At 31.4% G+C, this 21,328-nt stretch overlaps 2 protein-coding genes across 2 annotated transcripts; both read left to right on the forward strand.

The window, feature by feature from the left end:
• The first annotated feature begins 3,286 nt into the window (after positions 1–3,286).
• On the forward strand, positions 3,287–7,857 carry LOC101215703 (transcription factor VIP1). The gene is made up of 5 exons (XM_031888910.1): positions 3,287–3,571; positions 3,713–5,110; positions 5,195–5,327; positions 5,424–5,508; positions 7,348–7,857. The coding sequence occupies exons 2-5, from the start codon at positions 3,837–3,839 to the stop codon at positions 7,545–7,547; spliced, it is 1,692 nt and encodes a 563-aa protein (XP_031744770.1). The 5' UTR covers positions 3,287–3,571; positions 3,713–3,836; the 3' UTR covers positions 7,548–7,857.
• Positions 7,858–15,143: 7,286 nt separating this feature from the next.
• LOC101216189 lies at positions 15,144–18,803 on the forward strand. Its single transcript, XM_011660267.2, has 5 exons — positions 15,144–15,464; positions 15,623–16,996; positions 17,080–17,212; positions 17,311–17,395; positions 18,170–18,803. Exons 2-5 carry the CDS (start codon positions 15,717–15,719, stop codon positions 18,370–18,372), a joined length of 1,701 nt encoding a protein of 566 aa, XP_011658569.1. The 5' UTR covers positions 15,144–15,464; positions 15,623–15,716; the 3' UTR covers positions 18,373–18,803.
• The last annotated feature ends 2,525 nt before the right edge of the window (positions 18,804–21,328 follow it).

The raw sequence follows: 21,328 nt of genomic DNA on the forward strand, positions 1-21,328 counted from the left end.
CTGAAGAGAGAATTAGTGTTGATTTTTAAAACCTACTTCTTCTATATATGCTCCTTAAGTCTCTATTTATAGCTTTTCATAATTTTCTCGTTTTTCTTACTTGATCGGATGATTGGGTTGCATTTTTTGACATCCTTCCCAAGCTAAGACTGACCAGCCTACATCCTTACTTAGCCCTCTTAGAATTTTATCGCTTTCTAACCAAGCCTATGTTCGACCTGTTTGCCCGTGGGTTTTGCTAATGAGCTTGGTCAAGGTCGACCATGCCTATTCTTCTTCGCAACTCTAACACTTCTCTTGTTGACTTTTCTACCATTGAGTCCAAAATCAACCCACAATAGTCATATTTCAATATATGGAAAGATTTAACTTTTATGAAACTTTCTTTAAAAATCATGGTAAAATGTTGTCAGTAACTCAAGAAACGTAGTACAAATTGTACAATATAAACAAACGATAGAGAAAAACAACATAAAGACAATAACATATATATATATATATATTTTGTTGGAATTAACAAGTTTTTATACATTCCTTTGAAAAATAGTTTTTTCATACATTTACTTATTAGTTTAGTCATTTTAGTTCTTATACTTTAACATCTGTAACAATTTATTTCATATCATATTATTGGATGTGAAATTTAATGACATTACTTACTATTTTGAGACTCGATCATATTAGAAAATCTATGTCATAAAATGTTAAAAGTTGACATCAAATTTTGATAAATTTTGTTTATGTTAAGATCAGACTATTACAAATTTGAAAGTTTGTGAACTAAATAGATATGAAAATACATGGACTAAATCGTAACAAACAAAAATTAAGGGGTTGTTTGGCCCAAGTGTTATTATAACCCCAAACCCTCTTTCTCCCCGTCACTATTCTTCACTCCGTCCAAGGGTTACTATATATTTTACACATTTTAATTATGCCACAACAAAAATTATCTAAATTTTGTTCATATATACCTTTAAAATTTTAGTTTAATTAAAGAAGTAGGTGAAAATTTGCGTAACATTAAAAAATTTAAAAATTGTAATATCATTTATGGAGAAATTAACATGACAATGGATATTTAACGTCGCCCTTACCACTAAATCAAATTTTGATATTTTAATTTAAAACAAGTTTAAAGTTTAATGATATCTTTCTAGAACAAATTCAAAAGTTTAAAAAGTAAAATATACAAAGTTTAGGAGTTTTACCATAAATTTTGAAAACCTAAATAGTATAAGTAAACAAGTGAATTTAATTAATTAAAATAGCATTCAAACTTTATTATTTTTTTTGTCTCTTTTTCCCTTCTAATCTTTGTAAGATTCTCGAAGTGATCTCATGCGCACCAAGCCAAGCAGTCATAAATTGTCATTAACCCAATAGTCCCATGAAATATCATACTCGACTTATGTAACGAAAATTTTCCTATCACAAATTATTTTTTTATATCATACTCGACTTATTAGACTTTTTTTTTAGCATTTATATTTGTTGATCCTTGTTGTGTCCAATTTCACGGTAATAAAAAATTTTGTTTGAAGCTAAATTTATTAAATAAATATTATAATTAACCAGATTTGATAAAATCGATCAAAGAAAAATGTATATTTCATGTAATAGTCTCCGTCCCAAACACAAAATATAATAACACATACTATACTTGTTTCTTGTTTCTTGTTTCTTGTTCTCTGTTCCCGATTTTCTGTTTCTTCTTTTTTTTAGAGCAAGAAACAGAAATGTGTTTGATAACTGTTTCTTGTTTCCTGATTTTCTTTGAGATTTTTTATTTTATTTTATTCACATTTAATTCAATTAAACATCAAACAAAAATATATGTCCTCCATTAAACATAAAAAAGTAAAATTATCATACCTAGATAGAAAAGTCTTCTTGTAATCTTATGGAGAATGAGATGAAGATTGAGATCTAAGAGACAAAGCTGACGAGAGGAAGATATAAACCCACGATGAAGAGGATGACCAAAACCTACGATGAATAGGAGGACCGAAACTCATGACAAAGAGGAAAACAAAAACTCAAGGCTAAAACACAGATTTTTTGCAAAAACTCACAAATTCAGAGAAGACCCACAATGAACATACAATTCACCAAAGAAGAAGAGAAAAATTCAGATTCAGCAAAGAAGAAGACGTCGTGTAGAGGAAGATAATGAGAGGTAAAGAGGAAAAAAACGAAGACAATGAGAGGAAGAGGAAGAGGATGGTTATTTGGGAAAACAATGGAGATAAGAGGAAAAAAACAAAACCACGTAGAGAGTAATTATTTGGAGAAAAAGATGTTATTAAGAGAAAGAAAAAGAAAATCAATGGAAAATAGAAAAGGAAAATGAAATAGAAAAAAATGAAAATGAAACCAATAAAAAGAATTGATAAAAAGGAAGAAAATAAATAAAATTAATTGAGAATAAGAAAATGGAAACCAAAAGAAATAATTAAGAAAAACGAAAAAGAAGCCAATAGAAATAATTGAGAAACGGAAATGGAATAAACTATTTTTTTTTTGTTTTCAATAATTCCTTATAAAATGATAAATGTTTCTAGTTTTTTTACAACGAGAAACAAGAAACGTTATCAAACATTTTCGTTTCTAAAAAAATGAAAACAAAAATCGGAAACAGAGAACGAAAACGTTACCAAACAAACCCTATTAATCTCCACTCTAAACCCACATTAAAATAATCCATAGACTTTTATAACTCACTCTATCCCGTATCGTGAGGAGGAGTATATTTCAACCTTTATTTATTTATTTATTAGTATTATTTAAGATAGGTAGGTAATCAAATCCTAAAATTCAATTTGACAAATATAATAAAGAAATTATAAATGCAAGGTTAAAATGAATTCACCATAGTAAGAACTAAAGAAAAAGGAACTCCATTGTATATGTAATAATCTTAGTGTAAAAAATTGAAGTAATATTTTGAATTAATGAAATATCCAATTTTGGTGACCTGTCATAGATTTTTTAAATGCTTCTAAAATGGGAATTCCAACCTGAAAAGAAAAAGAAATTAATATTAAGAAAGAAAAAGGATACAAACTTAATTTCATTTCGTTTTTTTGTTTTTTCCTTTTCGAAAAAGAAATTAATAATATTTTAATTACCTTATCCCGACATATGTAATCTTTATAGAATTTAATCGCAATAATTTAAATGAAATCTGGGCGTTAACAAAATGCCGAAATGCAGTCGGAATGAAATTGAAATGCATAACAAATTCAAATTCGGGTGAAATGCAAATTCTTATTAAATTCACGCGTACGCGTCATGAAAATCGGTGTACTATCAGGAGGAAGGTCGTCATCGTCACCGTGGAGAGAGAGAAATTTTATTGAGATTGAGAGAGAAATCGCCGGCGTTTTCTCGGGATTCCCGCCGGAAAATTTGTTTAAAGCTCTGCCGCAAGTTTTTGACCGGAAATGCTTCTTCATCTTCTTGAAATGGCAGGGAATTAATACTTCAAGGCTTTTTCTTCCTACGAAACCTCGTTGGCTTCCTTCTCTGGGACGCCATTGTTGTTGAGTTTCTTGTTACTGGCTAGGAGGTATTGTTAACGACCGTGAAGTGCCCGTTATCGTCAATGAAGAGTCGTTGCTTTACATTTGAACGTTTTGTAACTGGTTAAATTGTTCCAGTGATTGTTTAGGTTCAGTTCATGAATTTTTCTTTGTATAATTTGTGGCAGATTGAATGGGTGATCGATCGTGGTTGTGATTGGAGTTCAGTTTTCGTAGCTGTGTGAAGTGGTGATTTTCGTTTTTTGATTTCCTCGTTTGAGCATTATTGTTCTAGTGTTTGTTTGAGGCGAAATGGGTGATACTGAAGATGCTCGTACTGATAACTTGCGAAATCTTCAATGTTCGTTTGGAACATCTTCATCTTCTGCTTTAAAGCATCATTTCTCTATGGATCAACTTAAAATTTCTCAAATGACCTGCTCTCAAGGCCGTCCACAGCATTTCCAGTCGAATTTTCTTGGGGATAATAATAGACGAATTGGGATACCTCCTTGTCCTAACTCGCCGCAGGTCCCACCAATCTCACCGTATTCTCAGATCCCGGTATCTCGTCCGATGAACCAACATAGTTATAATTCAGTTCCTACTCATTCTCGATCGTTATCTCAGCCTTCTTTTTTCTCTCTCGATTCTTTGCCCCCTTTAAGTCCGTCCCCATTTCGTGATTCCCCATCTACATCGAATTCAGATCAGGTTTCTGCGGATACGTCAATGGAGGATAGGGATGCCAGTTCACATTCTTTGTTGCCTCCTTCACCTTATACGAGGGCCAATTCTTCGAAGATGAGTGATGCTTTACCTCCTCGTAAAGCCCATAGGCGGTCTAACAGTGATATTCCATTTGGATTATCTTCGATGATTCAGTCACCTCCTGTTCTCCCTTTTAGTGGCTCAGGTGGATTGGAGCGATCAACAAGTAGCAAAGAGAATGCGGGGATATTTAAGCAAGCCAGCCAGTTTGTTAAAAGAGAACCTAGTTTGGAGAAAAGCATTGATAACCATATGGAAGGAATGGGTGAAAAGAAGTCTGAAGGGGACACTGTGGATGATTTGTTCTCTGCTTATATGAATTTGGATAATATTGATTTGTTCAACTCCTCAGTGACTAACGACAAGAATGGTCATGAGAATCGGGAGGATTTGGATAGTAGAGGCAGTGGTACAAAGACAGGGGGTGAGAGCAGTGATAATGAAGCAGAAAGCAGTGTTAACGAAAGTGGGGATAACTCTCAAATGCCTGGATTGAATTCGTCTGCCGAGAAGAGGGAAGGGATTAAACGGACTGCTGGGGGAGATATTGCTCCAAATAACAGACATTACCGGAGTATCTCTATGGATAGCTTCATGGGCAAGTTGCAGTTTGGTGATGAGTCACCCAAAATGCCTCCTACACCACCCGGCATTCGTCCCGGGCAACTTTCTTCAAACAACCTAGTTGACGGTAATTCAACTCCATTCAGCTTGGAGTTTGGTAATGGTGAGTTCAGTGGGGCTGAACTGAAGAAAATTATGGCAAATGACAAACTAGCTGAGATTGCACTAACTGATCCCAAACGTGCAAAGAGGTATATGCAAATTGTGTCATCATCTGATTTATTAACATGACTTCATCCATTGGCTAATGATCTCAAATTACTGGTTTACTTTAGGATCTTGGCAAACCGTCAGTCTGCTGCTCGATCAAAAGAACGAAAAATGCGCTATATATCTGAGTTGGAACACAAGGTTCAGACGCTTCAGACAGAAGCTACCACGCTGTCTGCCCAACTCACACTTCTGCAGGTAGAGATTTTGCGTTCTGAGTGATGACAATTATATTTAATTTTCATTTTTCTGTGCCTAAATCTTCCAGTTTTACTGTGACTATTTTATATTCAGCGAGACTCAGTCGGACTTACAAACCAGAATAACGAGCTGAAGTTCCGTCTCCAAGCCATGGAACAGCAAGCACAACTACGGGATGGTATTGACATTTTTTCTCTTAATTATTTTCCTTCATTGTCTAATGGAAAGGCTTTTCATTAAAGCATTGAATCATGAATTATATTTGATTTTGTTAGCCAAATATTTCTGGTACGTGATTTTATATGTACATCTTTTTAGCATTTTTCAGGTTAATTCTTTGAAACCCTTGTCTCCTAGTCTTGTACTCTTTGTATTGAACCATGAGTCCTTTCCCTGGCATTGCCTCAAATTGTCAATACAATACAAGTTCATTCCTCTCTTTAGTACATTATTGTGAGATGTTACCTCTTGTTTTACCCATTGTGATGGTTTGAAGGGTTTCCAATTTTGTCATTAGATACTGGTGGTACACTTTAGTTGACCACAGGCGCACTGAAGTACTTGGCTAGGCTAACTACTAGGTCACTCTCACCTCTTTCATTGAACATTTAGCCTGGCTTTGTTCTCAGCGTCCACTCAAACTTATTTTCTTTCAGAACTCATACCATCATCCTACCTCCCACCCTGGAACTTGAATTTCATCTATTACAGAGTTATCATTCAAGAAAGTTAGAACTTGATGCTTTTGGGAGGCAGTTGCGTCTTCTAGAGTCTGGCAAGTGTGAATATGCAAAGTTGGTGCCTTTTCTGATGGCTTTAATGGAAGAAGGTTCCTCCATTCAACCTGACCGTTCACCCTCAGTGTTACCTTTGCAACACTTACTCATAAAATATATCAAACACCTCAATCCAAGAATATGTGCTGCTCACTTTGTTGTTCCAACTTCCCCCCCCCCCCCCTAATAACCTAACTTTCATGGAAGAATATTAGAGGCTTGGGGCTGATACGGCTTTCCTATTATTTTCATTTGGTATATCAGAAGATTGGGAGACTTGAAGGGATGTGAGAATTGGTGATCCTTACTTGCCCCTTTCTTTGGTTATTTTACAAAAAACAGAACTTCCTTCTATTAGTTTATAAAATCTACTTGGAGGTATTTGGGCTTTTCTGGACTCAATTGGTCCCTTAAAATCTATCCTCATTCTTTGGAAGGAATCTCTCTGTCAGGAAGAGTCATCGGAAGTTAAGTTTTTCCTTGTGGAAGCTATATTTAGGAAACATCACCACTCAAAATAGACCCTGAGAAGTTAACCCATGGCCATGGCTTGTGTCTTACCCAAACCAACTTTGCAAACATGATGCATTCTTTTTCTGTCCTTTCAATTAGGCCCGGTTTGTTACATTTGGTTTTTTGCTTTTGAAAATTAAGCCTATAAATACCAATTTCATCAATAATTTTTTAGATTTTTATGTACTTTTTACTAATGTTTTCAAAAACTCCATCCTACAAAAGTAGATTTTGGTTTTTTTTTTAAAAAATTAATTTAAGTTAATTTTTTAAAATTTTTTCTTAAATTTCAATTCTTGTATTTAAGAAAGATTGCAAGTTATTGTAAGAGTGAATAGACTTCAGACTTAACTTTCAAAAACTAAAAACAAAACTTTTAGACATTCTAGAAATTTGTTTTTAACTTATTCTACCCACTCACTCTCCTCTTTTAGATGCTGACAGTAATCATTAGCTTGCTTTTAGTGAGGGCATTTACTTGGTCCTCATTGTGTGAGATGAATAGTGAAGCCTTCTAGGGATGGAGAAAAGTCAATGACTCTTTTTCTTTCTTTTTACCTTTATTACATGATATAATATTAAATTTATCTGTGTCCTTTAGTTTAAACTTTTGGTTTAATTAGTAATTTAAACATGGTATCAAAGTAAATCAGAAACCCTTTCTAAATTTACTTACAACAAGTCTTCATTTTCTACATTTCATTGAATGTTGTTATCGTATGTGACAGCTCTAAACGAAGCGTTAACTGCTGAGGTTCAGAGATTGAAACTTGCTACAACCGATATAAACGCACAATCTCATCCCTCAAATGGGGTAATGGCTCAATCTTCTATGAACCACCATGGACTCCAGCTTCAGCAGCACCAACAACAGCAACATATGCAGCAGAATGGAAGTGCAGCCACAAAACCAGAATCCAACCAATAATTTGTTTTTTTTTTTCTCGTGGAAGATATATAGATGAGTTTCATTGTCTCTTTGATCATCTTGTTCATTTATAGAAATATATTCATTGTTGTAAGGTAGCTTATTACTATTATTTGCATTTGTCAAATATCCACCCCCCAACACAGTCTTTCCAAAGTTGTGTAAATCACTCTTCTATAATTTTATATGCTTTAATCTTGCAATTGTTTAGAGAGAGTCTAGGCAAATCTTGTTACCAAAAAGAGAAGTGTACTTGATGATTAATTACTTTATATGATATTTTAGAATGGGAATTCCCTTTTTTTTTTCTTTTCCTTCTGTTAAGTATTAGTGATTCCAGCAAATATAATTCACTTCATCTGACCTTATATTTAACAATCTTAATTATATTATTTGATTTGATTTGATTTCTAGATATTTTACAGGTGATTAGGTATTCCAATCTGTTGGTGGTTCTTGGAGGAGAGCCTATCCACTGATTCCACCAACCAATGGAGCATTGTTTCCACTATTTGAGCATCCCATTTGGATGGTAATTGGATCTGATTCTATTTGCATGTATTATCATTTTTTAGTATTATCTTAATTTGATGATATGGCTAAATATTTAATGTCTTGTTTGCTTCATTATCATCAAGGGTTTAGATGCTCCAATTTATCTGACTTCATTTTACATTATTGTATTAAGTAGTTGTATTATATATTCAAATTAGATGGCCTGTAGCTATGAAAAAAAATTCATTTTCATTTCAATAAAAATTTAAATCAACCTCGAGTGTTCTTGAGTCAGTATTTCTTTGGTTAATTTTTACAATAAAACATATAAAATGTTTTAAATATCTTAGGAGTGTGTTTGAAAGTTAGAAGTGTAAACATTAAAAAAATCTATTGGTGATAGATTCTTATCGCAAGATCGTATTGTTGAATGTCGATAGATTTTTACTAAACGGATATCAATAGACCTTAGAAGCAAATTAATTTACATTGTATTATAATCTATTAATACTTTGGGCTTGATGGATATATTTGTACCTGACTCAATCTTTATACTTCCCTATCATTATTGATTTTATTTGTTGGCTTTAATACTCATAATGAGAATCAACAAAGTTGTAACGTCACAAATTACTCTTCCAAAAATGTATAAACAAAACGATGAGAAGGTCTTTTTCTTGGTTAAGATAACATTTAAAACTTAACATAAAATTAATATTTGTCAATCCAAATGACTTTTAGTAGACCCACAGTTGCAATAGAAACAAAATGTCATGTCAGAAAGTTTAGATTAAGAGATAAAGTATAGTGATAATAGGAGAATGATAATGAAATTGATCCAAAATTTGAATCATAATCATTAGATTCACATACTAAGTTTGTTAGAATGCATGCATAAAAGTTTTTGTCCACATGAGTTGACAAAGGATGCTTCTTAGTCCAACTGTGATACATTCATGAATTGTGCATCTTCCCAGTTGTTGCTTTTTTCAAATTCACTATGCTTTTATGTTTCTTAATTAATTATTTTCTTACTTCCTCTCTCTGTTCATGTGTTTTAAACATGTTCTTTAGACCTTTTCTTTTTCTATTCTTTTCTAAATAGTGTTTAGGTTGCACCTCTCTTGTTTAAGCTCGTTTGACATTCATCCTGAATTTAGTTTATAATTTTCATTTGTTTTTTCGTAATTTAGGCTTGAATTCTTAGAGTTTACTATTTTGTTTAGGTTTCTGTTTGATAACCAGCTTATAAAACTTACTTTCTGTCCATAAATTGTTATGCTTTCATATTTAAAAATCCAAACTCAATTTTGAATACTATTAAAGAATGACATATAAAATCGTAGGAAACAAACTAAATGTCGATACTAGTTGAATGAAAGTTTTTTTTTTTTTTTTTGGTTTTTTTTCTCATAATAATGCATTTTGGGTAGGAAGGATATAGGGATAGGGGTGAAAATATAAGAGCAACAATTTCACATTTTAATTTGAAAGGTTGATTATTGCTAAATTATGAGCTTCATTTATTGGGTTTATTTTTTAATTCTTTTTTGTTTGTTTTTCATTTTATAATACCATTTATTGCCTTTCACATCTACAATTGATTGAACTTCAAGCAAAATAATGTCATCTACAATTGATAATATTAGGGTTTTTTTTTCTTTTTTGTCTCATTCCCATCATAAACCATTAATATTAAATAACAATAATTGAAGCTTCAATTAACGCTGTTTATATGTATTAAAAAAAGTATTTAAAAAAAAAGAGTTTAAGGATGATGTTATTTCTAGTTTCTAAATTTAAAAAATGAAGCTCCTTTATGTTAGCTAGTCTAGTTCTATCTTAAACATCCATTTGGTTGTAAAATCGTAGGCACGAACGAGGAACATAAATATCCAAAAAATATAATGTGAAAATAAAATTAAACAACAAAATAAGAAGAGATTTCTTCAAATTTATCAGTTATTTTCATTGTGTGTTCTCTTATGATCTACCAAATGCTTCACTTAATAAACATAATGGCAGGTGGAAGGTGGAAGGTGGAAGGTGGTAGGGATGAACTTATATTGGAAAAAAATGTGGTTCTATCCAGTATAATTTGTTTGTTAATTGAATAAATTCTATTCTGTTCCACATTTGAAACCGAATCATTTTTTTTTTTTAACTACAATGTATATTTATGTATTTAAAAAACGAATTTAAAATAAAAGCGCTTTTCATTTAAAGAACAAAACCAAGTTTAAATTTTTACCAAATAGTATAAATAGGGTTCGATTTCATATATAGAAAGTTCAAAATTTTTAGTTCGGTTCGGTTTGGCCCCAAAACTGAACCGAATTAGAACTTTCACCCCTAGATGGTGAAATGATTTGGATATTATTGATGTGTATTATTTACAAGACACATTGTCAAGATCATGACACATAAGATGATGGAAGTGTGACACGTGTTCTAGGGACATTGGCATCTAAATCACACATAACTTGATGCATTTACTCTCTCTTTGATGCCTATTTTGGATGAATTATATCTTGTTAAAATCTTACTACGAAAATCTCATTGATGGAAAAATCTTATTGGTGAAAAAAAGTTCATATTTCATACTATCTAAATTTGCTCCTCTAGTATAAATATAACTTGATATTTATCCGTGTGTATCAAATAAATATTTAAAATCTATATAACCAACTAAATCTTTCAAAAGTAAAAGCATTCAGTCTTGTATTATTAACAAAATATATAAATACATTAATTGCACTAAAATATGGTTCTTTAAGATTAAGAAATTCATTATTATCGTATCGACTATTGAGGTCGAAATATATCTTTCTATACGTTTAATGAATGAAATTTCGATTGGATGTTCAATGTATGTGCTTTTTGTGCATACAAAATACTTTCAATTTTTTTTCTGGTATAAGTTGAGTAACGAACAAATCTCTCATTTGCTAAATGCAAGTTACGATAAAATTTTGTTTTTTTTTTTCCAAAATCATTCATCAATTATCTCTCATTCTTTCTTAGAATATTCTACTGTCATACAAAACTTTTCAAGATTTTCAATTATATTTAAGTCACCAACGTGTACAATTATAATAGCAAATCTTATATGTGATTTCTTTATTTACACATGCAAATATTAGATTTATATATGTTGATACTTGATATCGTTCTTTCGACAAATATCTACCGAAGTGATTGGATCGTTTGAATTGTTTCAATTCATATAGTAATTTTATTGAATAAATTTTTTTGTTTATATGTTTTATGTATCTTAATTATGACTTTTTTGGATTCTATAATTGTCACTATCAAGCGATTCATAGAAATATTGCGTCCATATCCATAAAATGCATTTCTATATTTTCGTACACAGTTATGCTAATTAAAAATCTTAATATAATTACATCCACCATCGAAAAATATGTCGTCTCTCATAATAAATATCAAATATTTATGAAAAAACCTTATGCAATTAGTGTAGCTTTACACATCTTTCAACCTCGTTATTTTCATTTATTTTTCTCACAAATACTCATTTGTATCTTATCGGTTTGATACGTTCTGGTGTTTGAATTATTGATTCAAAAACTCGATATTTTGAAGTGAGATTAATTCTAGCTCGATTGCTTGACTAAAGCCAATCTTTTCTATATTGACATTCTTCAACAAATATTGGTTCATGATCTTCGTTTTCATACATGGTGAATAGCTACATTAGTTCAGTTCTATCTTTTCTGTTGCAACGTAGTTTATTGAAATCTCATTCTCATCTTTAGGTATTTCATCTTCTTCGCTAATTATGTCATGGATTTCTTCATGAGTATTTATATTCTCAACCAAGTCATTTTGACCATTGACTATTTTTCTTTCTCGAGGACTTTTATCTTTGGAACTCACTGATCTACCACGCTTTTGACGTGTCATATTAATTAATAATAATTTGTTGCGTTGGAATATTAATTTTCAATGACAAAAATATGTGTATTTTTTGTATTAATAAAAAGATGGCCAATAACGTTTATTAGAATTAATTACATAGTCAGTATATTTTCTACGATATATAATTCTTGACCATTCTTTACAAGAAATATCACACTATACGAACGAGGAAAAAAAAGTATGATACAGACTTAGATTTTTGGTTTAATTTCGTTCTGAAAAATACTCCACATTATTACACCTTGAATCTTAAAGTTTTGAGTTTAATTTCAATTTAATTTCTATATATCAAAATAGGTATTCTGATAGCCCTCCTGGGTATGCTAAACTCTATAAAACTAAATTACATTTATCTTAACTCATTAATTCTCGTTGATTTAAGAATAACCAATCGACATTAACACTAAATATCTAAAACGAACTTCTAGAAAAAAAATCAAGTTTAAAAAAAGTGTAAGATTTGAAATGGATGGACCAAATTAAATTCATTTAATTATACTTAGTGTTGTTGTGTGTTATACTAAATGGTTTAGGGTCCTCCAATATATGGATGCATAAGCATAAGCATAAGCATTTCATAACCATATAATTGATTTCCACATAGGCTTAGACTTTGATTATTAGGTGATGTGTTAATTTGTTGTGTTCTTTATTGACTCTAAAGAATTGGGATGACAACACTCCAACTTCTACATTCTATTTATAGTTAATGGGATGAACTTCTTGTATTGGAAAAGGACAATACTTTAAAATATACATATATATAATATAAGAAACATGGGTGATATTTATAGTGACATATCATAAACCAAATTTGAAAATTATTACATATTATAACTACAATACTTATAACAAATTAACTCAAGAAAGTAAATAAATATTCCAATTATGGAGACTAACAACATTTTACAAGCTGCCTTAGAGATGTCACACTCATCACCCAATATTTATTACTCTTTTTTTTTCCTTAGTGATCATAATTGGGGGGAAAATGAAAAGTAAGAAAAATAGTATCTACCTATATTTGATTATCAATATTTATAAGGAAAAAAATGTATATATTTAGTTTAGCAACCACTCCAATTTTTGCCTCAACTAATTGTAAAATATATTAAATGAAATTTTACCATTTTAGTCGTACGTTTTGACGAATAACGTTTTCGTCTCTAAATTTTAAAAATAGATTCATTTAGTTCTTAAGTTTTCAAAACGTATGATTTTAGGTCATTAGTTTTTAAAAGTATGATTTGAAAGTACCTTCAACCATTTTATACTTTTATTTTAAACAATATTTTAAATTAGAAGAATAATTTCTAGAAATCATATTTCTTTAATATTATTTTTTTAATTTTAAATATCATACGATTACGTTTCGAAAATAACATAAAATACTTTTAAGATTTTGTAAACTTATTTTTAAAACTTATGGACTAGTTTTGAAAATTTAGGGATCTGATAGATCTATTCTTATAAATCTAAGGATTAAAAGTGTCCATTTTTACATATTTTAGAACTCGGAGACTAAAAATAGATATTTATCAAAAATTGACAAATTATTTACACTCTACTATATAAAACTACTAAAAGACAAAATTCATTCATTACACTTGATTTTTTTTAGGAGGTGTAAAATAAATTTTGATATATATATAAATAATAAGAGTAAGATTATTGTAAATGGTACACATATTTATTTATTTATTGGAAGAGTACTCTAAAATGTGAGTTTTCTTTTTAGATGAACAATAAACCTTGTTAAGTTTGTTTTATATTTAAATTATAAAATTTTGATCCTTACCTATTAAATGAAAATTTTAAGAATTGAATTGTTTAAAGAAAGATTAGAACCAAAATAAATTTAAATTTTACTTATGATGTATGAAAATTAGTAATCTAAATAAGATAAGGGATATTGATGGGATTTTTAGAGCAGAGATGAAATTGTAACTAACTTTAAATAAGAGTGAATTGAAATTTTATATATCAAAGTTATTTAATTAAATTTTTACAAAGTAAAATTAGGGGCCGGTTGAAAATAGGCAAAAATAAGTTATTAATATTATACTCATCATCTAACCATTTATTATTTCTTTTGCAAAAAAAAGTAAAAAACAAAACCTACCATTTAAATGTATGGATACAATTGATAATCATATGATACACACTCGATAGATTATACATATCCAGTAAATTTAATACTCGATCTTCGATACACATAATGCGTATTTGACACATAATATATACTTCACTTATAAAAAAAACTTGAAATTCTTTTTCTTTGAAAGCAGCACATCCAACACCTCATCGATCTAAAACTTACACCATTTTGTCAAGTTTGAATGATGGTTTCTAGAACTAAATGAACAAGTGCATGCATTCCATAATATCTGTATAATCTATGAACCATACGTACATAAAGTTATTCATTATTAACCCACACGATTTTCTAAGATATAGTTGATCGATTAAGATTGTACAATCTCAAAATCCTATCATTAAAAAAAAAAAAACTTTAGCCAAAATTTTCAATTTAAGATTTTGCCATATAAGCAAACATATCAAATACAAAAGACATGCTTGTAAAATTTGATTATGAATAATTGGTAATCATATATGATGGGTAACAAATTTACTTTTATGCATGTTTTCTGAAAGTTTTCTATTTTTCATTTTCATTTTCCTTACCTAATTTTAAAAACAAGTTTATTGTTTAAAAAATAAAATAATAATAATAAATCCACTTTTTTTCAATAAATTTTTAAATATAGTATATAAAAGTCAATTTTTATGGAAATGATTAGATAACGATGGTGTCGATAATAATTTTTTATAAAATACTTTGAAATTTTACTATATTTTTATTTAGAATAATTTTAGAAATGAAGAAAAGTAAAATGATATTTAAGTAATTAAAGAGAGCATTAGCATTAGCATTAGCATTAGCATTAGCATTAGCATTAGCATTAGGACAATATAAATAAGAATATAACGTAATGTATTATCGGAGAAATTAAGTGGTAAATCATAAATTCATGTGAAAATTTAGGGAGGAGGGTCAAAAGTCGAAATGCGGTCGGAATGAAATTGAAATGCAAGTCAAATTCAAATTCGATTGAAATGCAAATTCTTATTAAATTCACGCGTACGCGTAATGAAAATCGGTGTACCATTTAGTCCTCGTCATCGTCATCGTCGTCGTGAATGAGAGAGAAAGAAAGAAAGAGAGTGCCGAAGCAACTTCTAGACAGAGAAATCGCCGGCGTCCTCGTGATTCCCGCCGGCGGGCGGATTACTTTATATAAACCTCACTGCTAATTCTCCACGGAAATGCTTCTCTCAATGCTTCAGAATTAACCTTACTTCTTCTTCTTCTTCTTCTTCTTCTTCACACTCTGCACCCGTTGTCGGAGGGAGCTGGCTAACTTCCGACGAGGACATTCTCGACCTTCTGGCCTGCTTGGATTGATTATTTCCTATGAGGTATTTCTAACGGCTGTGGAATGTGTCTAATATTGTCAATAATGAGTCATTGCTTTACTTTTGAATGTTCTGTAGCTCTCTTTTATGTTGTTTTAGTGATAGTTTAGGTTTTGTATGTGAGCCTTTTTTTTTTTTTTTTCTTTTTTAATTTGTTGCAGATTGTGATAATGGAGTTTTGGAACTCAATTGGGGTTGGAGTTGCTTAACTTTGTGAAGTGGCGATTTAGGCTTTTTATTTTTGTTCTCGGCGAAATGGGTGATACTGAAGATGTTAACACTGAGAACATGCGAAATCATCTTCAATGTTCGTATGGAGTATCGTCTTCTTCAGCTGGAAATCTTCCTTTCTCGATGGATCAACTTAAAATTTCCCAAATGAACTCTTCACAAATCCGTCCACAGCACTTCCATTCAAATTTTCTTGGGGATAATAGTAGAAGGATTGGGATACCTCCTAGTCCCAACTCACCGCAGATCCCACCAATTTCACCTTATTCTCAGATCCCGATCTCGCGTCCGATGAATCAGCAAAACTATAACCCAGTACCTACTCATTCTCGATCGTTGTCTCAGCCTTCTTTTTTCTCTCTTGATTCTTTGCCCCCTTTAAGCCCATCTCCATTTCGTGAATCCCCAACCACATCGAATTCAGATCAGGTTTCTGCAGATACATCAATGGAGGATAGGGATAATAGTTCACATTCTTTGTTGCCTCCTTCACCTTATATGAGAGTCAATTCTTCTAAGATGGGAGATTCTTTACCTCCTCGTAAAGCTCATAGGCGGTCTAATAGTGATATTCCATTTGGATTATCTTCAATGATTCAGCCATCTCCTCTTCTTCCATTCAACAGCTCTGGTGGATTGGAACGATCAACAAGTAGTAAAGAGAATGCTGGCTTATTAAAGCCCAGTAGCCAGTTTGTTAAAAGAGAACATAGTTTGGAGAAAAGCGTTGACAACAATTTAGAAGGAATGGGTGAGAGGAAATCTGATGGGGACAGTGTGGACGACTTATTTTCTGCTTATATGAATTTGGATCATATTGATTTGTTCAACTCTTCTGGGACTAACGACAAGAATGGTCATGAGAATCGAGAGGATTTGGATAGTAGGGGTAGTGGAACAAAGACAAATGGCGGTGAGAGCAGTGATAATGAAGCAGAAAGCAGTGTAAATGAAAGCGGGGATAGCGCCCAAATGCCTGGATTGAATTCGTCTGCTGAGAAGAGGGAAGGGATCAAACGGACCGCAGGGGGAGATATTGCTCCGACTACCAGACATTATCGAAGTGTCTCCATGGATAGTTTCATGGGCAAGTTGCAGTTTGGTGATGAGTCCCCCAAAATGCCTCCTACACCACCTGGTGTCCGTCCGGGACAACTTTCTTCAAACAACTTAGTTGATGGTAATTCTGCTCCATTCAGCTTGGAGTTTGGTAATGGTGAGTTCAGTGGGGCTGAATTGAAGAAAATTATGGCAAATGACAAACTTGCCGAGATTGCTTTGACTGATCCCAAGCGTGCAAAGAGGTCTGTGAACATTATCAATTGGCTGATTTGCTTAAATTACTTTGTTTATTGATTTTTAATCTCGAGCAATGAATTTACTTCAGGATCTTGGCAAACCGTCAATCTGCTGCCCGATCGAAGGAACGTAAGATGCGGTATATATCTGAGTTGGAACACAAGGTTCAGACTCTTCAGACAGAAGCTACCACACTGTCTGCCCAACTCACACTTTTGCAGGTAGAAACCTCGATTCTTGAGTATTGCCAATAATTTTCTATTTCCATTTCTGCTGCTGAGTTCTCGGTTTTCTTTTTCCATAATTTCCCTGTATTCAGAGAGATTCAGTTGGACTTACAAACCAGAATAATGAACTGAAGTTTCGTCTCCAAGCCATGGAACAACAAGCACAACTACGGGATGGTATTGACACTTCTCTTTACTTCTTTCCTTCTGTATGTCTCTGAAAAGCTTGTCAAGTAAAGCATCAACTAAAACTGTGATAGCCATTTATTTCTTGAAAATGACCTTAACTATACTCATCGTTTCACATTTATTAGTTCAGATCTCTGAAAACCCCATCATGGGGTTCTGCATTTGGTAGTGTTGAATTTTGGGTTTTTTTCACTTTGTAGGCGTTAGTTATCAGATGGTATAATTGTCAATCCGTGTTGATCTGTAATGTTACTTGTTGGCATTGTCGTGCCAGTTAAGAATTTTTATTAAGAAATTTTGGTACACATTACCGGGCCCTTAGCTTCCTGGACTTCATGCCTAACTTCTACGGCACCTGCTCTTCCTTTATTGTGCATCTTAACTTGAAGCTTTTGTCAGCATCCTCTGTCACTGAATTTTATTTGGAAACCATACAAGCTTCTTACTCCTCTTCTCTCTATCTCATAGACTTAGTTCATGTTTTAAAGTGATTTTGAATGTCGTATTCAAAATCAATCTGAAAGATGCTTATAAATTAATTTGGTTTTGACTGATTGTAAACATGTGTAAGAATGATTTTGAAAATAACTAAAGTGATTAAACTTTAGGGAGGGTTGACTCCCCTTCACGCTTTGGTTAAAAACCTTACAAATACTCACCATCTACATTCTCAAATCTTGACTACGTGGTAAGGCTTGAAGCAAGGTTGATACTCCTTTTTCACTTCTGCTTTTATTTATTTCTCTTTATCAAATGTGACAGCTCTTAACGAAGCCTTAACTGCGGAGGTTCAGAGATTGAAACTCGCTACAACGGAGCTAAACGCGCAATCTCATCAGAATGGGGTAATGTCCCAAGCTGCCATCAATCACCATAGCCTCCAGCTTCAACTTCAGCACCACCAACAACAGCAACATATGCAACAGAATGGAAGTGCAACCACAAAACCAGAATCCAACCAATAATAATTTGTTGAAGATGGATGAGCTTCATTGTCTCTTTGATCACCTTGTCCATCAGCATTAGAGTAAGCAAATCTCCTTGTTATTATTGGCATTTGGCAAATGGTAATTCTGTAATCCATCCAATAGTCTTTTTAAAAGTTGTGTAAATCACACAGTTTAACCTTATGCTTTGTTTAAATTAAATACTTTAGTGAATGTAGGCAAACTTGTTACCACAAAAGAGAGAGAGAGAGAGAGAGAGAGAGAGAGAGGTGTTCATTGGATGCTAATTATTACTTTATATTATATTGTAGCATTTGAAAGCTTGTTTTCTTCCTTCCCCTGGCCCAGGCTCCCTAATCTCACATTAGCGTGTTGCTCATGTCACTCTTCATTAGACTTTGTTTTATTTTGAAATGGCTAAATTATAAAGATCCTCTTGGACTTTTCCATTTCTTTTTCTTTCTATAAGTTGTAATATTACTCATTAACCTTGGAGTAATAATCTTCTAGAATTTTGGAGGAAACTCAAAACAGGAAATGATTGTGGTGATCTAGATTGGCATGCAAGTTTATGAGACATATAGATAATATTGTAATTTTGAAAGCAGATTGGTATTCTTTGGAGGGCAAAGTTTTTGAGTTTTTGATAATTGGTAAGTTAGTGTCTTAGGAATCTTACATTAAGTCCAACTATTTGTCCTTGTAATCAATTCAAGTTTCAAAGAAGCTTCTAATCATCATAAGAAGCTTCTTAGATTTGGATTGAGTTGTTAGTGTTTTATATTTAATATTTTGAATACATGTGACCAACTGTTTTAAACTAATAAATATAGTTGACAAAAAGACAATTGGACTTATTGTATTCATGCCATTGTCCAAATTGTGAATTGAAATGGGATCACAAAATCTTCAAACAAATCTTTCAGTAAATACTATTGAAAATATCATTTTTCCATGTTTTTTACCTTAAAGATTTTCATTTCATCAAACGTCTTATATCTTGAGTGTTGCAATTTTTTATCTTCTAGTAAATCTTTTACTTCAATAATTGTGCATCTTAAAAATTCAAACATACTATTATCATAAAAGAAAGTTACAAAGTTAAAATAAAAACTTATTCCATTTTATTGAATTCAAAACTAGGGCGAATATTAATAATTTTCTTATTATTATATTTAACATTTAACCATGAAACCATAAGTTTGATTCTTCTACGGCACAGATCGTAAAAGAGAGAAAAAAGAGCATAAACACAGATAGTAAAAAAAAAGCATAAACAGACACTAATTTTAATCTAAATATACATATATTTAGATATATATATATATAGTTCACAACTTATGAGGGTGGGAAATGAGTCATGATGTTTGAAAATTTGATTTTACTTGACATTGTTCACACCAGATTTCAAAAAAATGTGTTTCGTGAAATTGAACTTTGTATATTGATGAATATTGCGAATAGGGTCTATAGTATTTACTCATTTAATGTTTTCTCTCGAATACAAATTAAAAACTTAAAACTTCTTGGTATTCAGTCTTCATGATGTTGCTGCAAGTCAACTTGAATTTAATTTTCTGGAATCCAAGGAAAGTTTAATCTTCCAAGTTTTCAAAATTTTTGAAAAAAGATTGATCTTGAGGTTGATACGAACTTGCATGTCTTCAGAAATTGTAGAAGTTTGAATCTTCGGAGCTTAAGAGCTTATATTAAGGAATATCTCTATTTATAGATATTTTTCATGAGCTTTACATGAGCTTGGACCCATTTGCTTGTTGGCTTTGAGCTTGAACCCATTTTCTTATTGGACTTAGACTTTGACCCATTTATCTATTGAATTTGGATTTGGCCTTGAGTCCATTATTTTTTTGGCCCATTTTTTACATCAAATGTTTGAATTGGTTGGATATGAGAAAATTTGACTATCCAAACTCAATTAAATTATGAATATCACCATTTTGTGATGATGTGACACGATTTAATTGGTCAAAATTTATTGTTGAGCAAAAATATTTTTAAGTTGAAAGATCAAATAGATGTAGTTTTAAAAATTTAAGAACTAAACCTTAGTCTTAGTTTAATTGAGTTACTTAATTTAAATATTGCACAATTCCTATTGAAAATGTTGCATTTATGCACAATGTTATACTTTTATAGTGGGTTTTGAGTTTAAGTTTTTGGTTTCAAAATGTTTTATTTTGTTTGAATTTGGTTGTTAAGGATTTAAATATTTACAATTTTCATATTGATTTTACATTAAATACTCATTTCTCAATTTCGTGTTTCGTTAACTAATTTTAATCGTTGAAAATATTTATAAAAATAGTAAAATATCATAGTCTATCACAATGATATTTTTCTATTTTTATGAATATTTGATTCATTTTACAGTATTTGAAAACAAACGTGTAACTAAACTAGTCTCTACTAATCCTTTTTTTATTATTATTGAAGTTTCAAATACAGGAAACATTTGGAGAGTAAAATATTAAAATTTAAGGACCAAATATTAAACACAAACCTCAAAACTCGTAATAAACTATAACAATTTGAAACTTGAGTATGACGGATGAATGGCTAAAGAATTGAGAAAAAAAAAATGTCAAATGACCTGATTTTTGAAAAAAGTATAAACTCTTAAATCACCAATTCAATCCAAAAGCTAAAAACTAATGAATGAAGGTAAATTTTATTATTTCATTCAATGTCCATTCGCTTGTGGGTTAGAAATATGAAAAATGTCCAACAAGGAGAAATATCAAAGTGGGAATACAATAATGTAAGGGATTGAACATAGGACCTTCCTGGAAATGACAAAAAATTCAGCAGATACTCACCTCGTTAAGGGGAATCTCCAATTTGACCGAGGACGAGGTCAAGTTGGGGACACCAATTAGGTTCCTAAATCAAGGACATCCCCGACCTTGCCTTAAATAATTTTTCTTTTTTTTTAATAATAATTATTTGTCTATAT

This window comes from Cucumis sativus, chromosome 7, assembly GCF_000004075.3.
Source record: "Cucumis sativus cultivar 9930 chromosome 7, Cucumber_9930_V3, whole genome shotgun sequence".
NCBI lineage: Eukaryota > Viridiplantae > Streptophyta > Magnoliopsida > Cucurbitales > Cucurbitaceae > Cucumis > Cucumis sativus.